Genomic DNA, 6804 nt, shown 5'->3' on the forward strand with positions numbered 1-6804 from the left:
GGGAGAACCATTTCCATTAAGATGTGTGTTTGGTGTGATTTGATGGGTGGTAAGATCAAAGTAGCATCCACATCCAGTTCCCAAGGTATCTCAGCCGAACATCAAAACATTGCATTGTAATGAAATGATGATACTTCCACCAACTGCCTGTTGGTGGTTTAATTGTTTCAGGTGACTCCTAGGTAGCTGTATGTAGAATTCAATTGATTGTTCAGTCAGTGATTAAAAAAAAATCACTGACTGAACAATGACTTTGAGAATGACTTTGAGTTACCTAAACAGACTTATTGACAACTGGGTTTAGACTGGCAAAGTTTGTGGCATTGTTTAAAGTTTGCATTAGACCATGTATTCCTTATCCTTTAGCGGGTTTTATATTTTCCACATCCATGAGTCCACTAGGGTTCTCTTGGGTCCCTACAGCTGCGCAGTAAAACAACAACAAAAACAGGCAGGCACACCAACATCTGAGTGGCGCGTTAAAATTTCTGTCACAGGGACCCAAGCGGACCCTAAGTGGACTCGCAGATGCTTAAAGTGGAATTTATGGTCCCACAAATGTGTCCGCATAGTCTTTTTGGTGGCACAGATGGGACAGAGGGGTTTTCACCTACCTGAGATGTGTTCTCGTGCAGTCCTCCAATATTCTTCGCATTGCTGGAAGCAACTGCCAAATTTTTATTGTTTGACAAGCGGGATAGAGTGAGGAGCAATAGTGGAGCTCACTGGGAATGAGAAAACAACAAAAAAGCTTCAAAGATCAAAAAATTAAATGTTTTGCATGTATATGTTTCTAAATTAAATTTTTTTGTGGTTTAGTTTTTTCCTTCCTTACAAATTTACTCCCACCATTAAAAAAAAGGAGTTATCACTCCAGAATATGAGCAGGGAATATGAGCCAAAAAGATTGGTCTCTTATTAACATTTACACATTTACCTGAGATCATGCTGGTTGATTTTGGCCCACTTTTCTCACTATTTTTTTTCTGTATCACCTGCCTACTCTCTCATTTGCTCTCATCAATTACAGATAATTAGCTTTCAGTCATTCCTCCTTCTCTCTGCATCTAGCTCTGTGGAAAGTGTCTTTACATGCCTTCGCAGAGCTTTCCTCCCTCTACTTCTCCCTGTCAGTGAGAACTGATCTTATATACAGCAATATGCTGACGACAATCTCTGCGGAGCACAACATAAAAGAGAGCACGAGCATGAAAGAGCGAGAAGAGACAGAGGAAGAGTGGGAGTGTGCTCTAACAATACAGTGCTTTATTAAAATGTCAAACACAAAGGACTACAGAAAAAAAGGATATTACTAGTACTAAAAGCACATTAGACAGAAGTAGATTTCTTGGAGTGGGAGGAAAATGTCAGTAGAACTTAATTTATTCTAACCTTAAACATCTAAGCTGACTTGCTGCTTTGGCTAAAATAAAGGTTGTACTATAAACTGATGCTGATAAACACAGAGGGCAAATGGTTACTGTGTAAGGATAGATTCTGGTAAATTACCAAAAAGAGGGCACCTTTATTATGGTGACACATGATCCAACATGAATGACCAATGAAAAGGCTAGAAAATAAACACACATAATGATCAACATATCACCAGATCTGGTTTTACTTTGATGATTGCCTTTTTTCTTTTTACAGCGGCCAGTTTTCTGTTTCTTCGCTGGGATTGTACACTGTGCAGGTAGTAATTTCTTATGAGGGGCCGTACAAGCCAAATTTATTCTTTCACTCTCACACACATATATTCTTCTTTCACATACATATATTTTCACTCTCACACACATACATTCTTCTTTCACACACATATATTTTCACTCTCACATACATATATTTTCACTCTCACACACATACATTCTTCTTTCACACACATATATTTTCACTCTCACATACATATATTTTCACTCTCACACACATATTCTTCTTTCACATACATATACTTTCACTCTCACGTAGTTTTATTTTAATTTTTATATTTAGATATTTTTATTCTCATGTTTACACATATTTAACACACACATTGCAATATTATGCTCTCTTATACATGTATTTTAATCTACATATTTACACATTTGCACTCTAACATACATGCATTTTCATTTATGCATTCCTACATTTTGCTCTCATTTACATGCATTCAAAATGCATTTAATCTTACAAATAATATATGTATGTAAGAAGAGAATGCATACATATCTGAAGAAAATATATGTATGCAAGATAATAATGTATGTGAATGAAAGAGTATAGTGGAAACGGAAGGAGTTTAATGGAAACGGAAGGCTGGGTGTCTGTACCGCTGTGATTGGCTGAGAAGCACGCGCGGGTCACTTTCAAGTGTCTGACAGCATGCAGGGGGGAGAAGAAACTCGAGTTCTTCAGCAAGCTGTCGGGGTGTTAAGAAATATTTTATCATCTCCTGAAACGGTCACATCGTTGTCCTCGTCACTTGATCGAGATGGGACGGGCTCAACTGCACCCAGTGTTACCCACAGCACGGTGGAAAGTGAGATGAGGGAACTTTTTAGACCAGCTAACACCCGGGTAGCTTCAACGAGTCAAGTAGCTACACGGAGTTCGACTGGAGTGGGGCAGTCTTTGCGATATCAGACCCAGAAACACTTTGGCAACTGGAACTGCAGATCAAGGAAAGGTAAGAACAAAACAGTTTGCCACTTAACTATACAACTGCGAAATACAAAATACGAAATGTGCTTTGCTGATTTAGCAACGCACTTTGTTACCCTTATAAATTTTTAGCCCTAGCTAATTTATTCAGCAGCATCCACATTAAAAACAGTAAAGACCTTGGCATTTATTTCAATATTAGTGGCTGTTTGTACTTGTGACCCGAGTGTAAGTTGATGCTTACTTTAAGATTACTTTATATTAAATCTTCTTTATTAATGTGGGAGGTGGTAGCTACATTAGCCTGCTAAATAAAAGGTTGGGTTAAATTTCTTGTTGTTTTTGTTTAGTTTTGTATTTATTTATTTATTTATTTTTTGGGGTAGAATTTTAATCTTGCTAGAAGACATCAATCCAACTCTGTGTTGTGAGTGGATCAATATCTGTACCACTGTAGAGGTAGATAAACATGGATGCCAAGTCATGCCTTCAGTCCAGTTTCTACAGTGTATGAAATAAGAAAAAAAGAAATATGATTGGTGTCTTTTTTGTTCTTTAGTCAAAGTAAAAAGTAATAGTAAATGTTTCTTTGTATGCCTCTTTGTAGGCATATTTCATTTTAAAGAGCAGTAAAAAAAATCCTTATGCAGTTTATTTTTTGAGCTTTTGTGATTGAAGGGGCCGCACTGTAGTTGAACTGGAGCATTTAGATTTTGTTTCATTGTACTATATATATATATATATATATATATATATATATATATATATATTTTTTTTTTTTTTTTAATTCAAGTTTCAGTGAATTAAAATGGTCAAACCCCAAAACATTTTCTATTTTACGTACATTTTCCATTTTTTTCAAAGGCAATTTATAAGCATGCTATTACTTTATGCATTTTTTTTCTTTCAAATTATGTTTCTGTTATTTGCGTTTGCTATTATACTCAACTCTTACATGCACGAGCAACTTTAAACATATTCAAGTGGGCTAAATGGCTAGCTGTGATACTGTTTTTTTAATATGAACTGTGTAACATTTTATTTTATTTATAAAAGCTTAGCAACAGTTTAACGTGTAAGCTGGTCACTACCAAGTGACATTAGCAACTTTCTTAAGGAACTGATAGTGTCTAAGTATAGGTAAATAAAACAAAGGATACATAAATCTGAATATAGTTTCTGTTTTGTTTTATAGGGCCAAGACACATTATCATGATACTTTCAACAAAGATATCATCCTTCTTCCACGGCCATCAAGCAGTGTTGTTGTCAAGCATCGCACAAAACAACATTTACATGAACAAGGGCATATATTGAATGGATTTGAATTCCAAAAATCCTGGGACCAGAAAACTGTCTCTGAACAAATAAGGGACGCCTTTGGAGATAAACTTTCTATTGATGTAAGGTAGGTTGTGCTAGCAGTCGAAACCTAATGCGACACAGCTTTTGTCAGTAGTCTTTTCGATATCTAGGCATTTCAAAGCTTTACATAACGATTTAAGTCAGAGAACAGGTAGACATGAATCAGTAAACTAAACTAAAAGAACCAAATCAGTTATCCTTTCTTGAACACTCCATTTTTGGCATACTTTTTTGACATTTGTATAAAGTTTACTTCTGTTACTACTGGTTTAAGTGTGATTCAAAGAGGAAAACTCGATTAGTTCTAAAAAAGTTATTGGAACATTTTTGCTGTTTTGGATTTTAAACATTTTACAACTTAACTGTTTTCCAGCCTGGAGTTTCTGATGGCTTGTGGCAACAGACTGATTGCGCCCAAACTGCGAGCAGGACAGGAGCTGGATGCAAATCTCATACATAAAATTTATAAATCGAAAGCCCTATACATCAGACCATCAAAACCAATTTTGGTATGTTATTTGACTTTTGAATGAATCTACATAGCACAGTAATAATATGAAGACCAAAAATTGGTGCATAAACAACCTTTGAACTTTCTCATCTCTGTTCTTTTTAAACTTGCCTTTCACCTTTTGTAGTTGGATAGAATAGTACCAAGTTAATGTTCCTTTTTTAAAATGTTAATCCTAAGCTCTGGTATTGACTAAATTTACAGCTGCTCTGTTGGACTGTTTGTGAATTATAGAACGTAAGACTACTGCTGTTCAGGAGATGTGTTACAATTTTGTCTGCCTAGTATGTAAAAGTAATTGTGAGAAAGATCTATTAACTCTTGAAATTTCTCACCCTATGGTAGCTGGGATAGGCTCCAACCACCCCACCTCTGATAAGAATAAGCAGAAGAGGTTGGATATATGGTATTTAATGTTCAAATTCAATATATGTGAATTATTATAATTATTATTTTATTTCTAAGGATGATATTACAAGCTACAGCAGTGAGGAAAACTGTGAAGAAAACCCTGTTTCATCAAGGCAGCTGCGCTCATCATCTTCAGACAGTTTTGCCAGTTCAACAGCTGCCTTCCAACCAATCTCTGCTCCGACGCAATCTCCTGCCTCATCAGTTTGTAATGGAACATTATTAACGGAAACTCCTGCCTTGACCCATGAAAGTAGTATCTCACACAAGTACAGCAGCGCTTCAACAAACATTTCCTTCAGCCAGTTACCAGTGTCCTCATTGGAAATCTACCCTTCCACTAGTCAGCCTTCTACCTCATCATCTGCATATTTAAGTGATCCAGTTCTGGTCCTGACGTGCCGAAATACCTCAAGCTCACCCTACCAGACCAGGAATCCAGAGAATCATTGTTCAGCATTACCCTCTACATCAACACACAGTCAATCTGTAAACTACGATAACTACCTTTCAATCATGACTCCACTATCTGACATGTCTTCTGATGATGAGGAACTTAACCAGGCTATACTAGCAAGCCTGCAGAGCGAAAGGTTAGTTTCAAATACAAATGTTTTACAGTAGCCAATTAAACACACCATATTTGTTGCAATCCAATACTGTAACCAGTGTTGTGAAGGAGTGTAATCCATCCTCAGATATTTATATGCATACATGATATTTATATTTGCTGTTAACAAAACAGTTTTTTGAATAATGTCTACAGAGTCAAATTATAATGCTGTAATGCTGGCAAATTTTATTTTATTTGAAATAGGCAGCGAATTTTTAACAGAGCCTATCTGACAATGAAATGAAATTTACTTATTGTTATTTACTTATTGTGCATTGAAACTATTTTTCTTTGCTCTAGTGCTTTCTAGTTCTCCAAAACATATAAACAATATAAAAAGCCACTGAGCAATATACTCCTTTGTACATTTTGCTTATGATTATGATCATTTCCTTTAGGGATTAATAAAGTATGCTGATTCTGATTTTGACAAAACTTTGTATGTCCTTGTAGCCCTTGTATGTGAATGTTTTTACTGATGTTCTTTTCAATATTTTTTCTTTTTTTTTTCTTTTCTTTTTTTTTAATCCTACAGGACTTCAAGTTGTTTGGTATCAGCAAAAGATATTTTGGAGGAACTTTCTGCAAAAGTAAACCAACAGAAGAAATGCAAGTTCAACATTAATAGATCAACAGTCCTGGATGGAGCAATTAGAGGTTTTAAACGAGCGACATATGATCCATGCCACACAATTTCTGTCAGGTTTTCTGACGATATGGGAGTACCTGAAGAGGCTGTTGACTTGGGTGGACCAAGAAGAGAATTTCTAAGACTTCTGATCGAAGCTTTGCCCCTGTCTCCAATGTTTGAGGGTGAAGAAGGCAAAATGAACTTGGCGCTTGATAGTGCTGGTATTTATTGATTTTAGGCCGATATCCCTGGAGTAATGCAATAAAAAAATCATTTTTATGAAGTTCTTGTCAAGCGCTTTCATGCATCTATTGACATGTAATGTTTTTCATTATTTCTAGCCATGAGGGAGGACAGGTACTTCATTGCAGGCAGAGCCATTGCAGTAAGCCTTGTACATGGTGGTCCACCAGCAGGCTTTCTGTCCCCAACACTCTTCTCTTGCCTTGTTGATGGCCCAGATTTGGCTAAACCAGTTTTAGAAGATGTTGCCGATAGTGACCTGCGTGAAAAAATTAAAAGGGTAAAACTGATTTGTCAGTTGTTGGATAATGTTTTAGTATTGTGTGCATTTCGTTCTACTCCATGTATTAATTGGGGCCCATTAATTTTTTATTTTTTTATTTGAAGGTTAAA

At 36.1% G+C, this 6804-nt stretch overlaps 1 protein-coding gene across 1 annotated transcript; it reads left to right on the plus strand.

The window, feature by feature from the left end:
• Positions 1-3797: 3797 nt before the first annotated feature.
• Positions 3798-6400, plus strand: LOC146375259 (uncharacterized). Its single transcript, XM_084949258.1, has 4 exons — positions 3798-4045; positions 4376-4511; positions 4979-5517; positions 6073-6400. The coding sequence occupies exons 2-4, from the start codon at positions 4389-4391 to the stop codon at positions 6398-6400; spliced, it is 990 nt and encodes a 329-aa protein (XP_084805384.1). The 5' UTR covers positions 3798-4045; positions 4376-4388.
• The last annotated feature ends 404 nt before the right edge of the window (positions 6401-6804 follow it).

Source organism: Perissodus microlepis, chromosome 13 (assembly GCF_051167445.1).
Source record: "Perissodus microlepis isolate ML-2025 ecotype Zambia chromosome 13, ASM5116744v1, whole genome shotgun sequence".
Lineage (NCBI taxonomy): Eukaryota > Metazoa > Chordata > Actinopteri > Cichliformes > Cichlidae > Perissodus > Perissodus microlepis.

Excerpts from the sequence above, each read along its gene's own strand:
- LOC146375259 (XM_084949258.1), top strand. The coding sequence starts at position 4,389 with ATGGCTTGTGGCAACAGACTGATTGCGCCCAAACTGCGAGCAGGACAG. Across the intron at positions 4,512-4,978 it reads GACCATCAAAACCAATTTTG|GATGATATTACAAGCTACAG; the intron begins GTATGTTATTTG and ends TTTATTTCTAAG. Across the intron at positions 5,518-6,072 it reads GCAAGCCTGCAGAGCGAAAG|GACTTCAAGTTGTTTGGTAT; the intron begins GTTAGTTTCAAA and ends TTAATCCTACAG.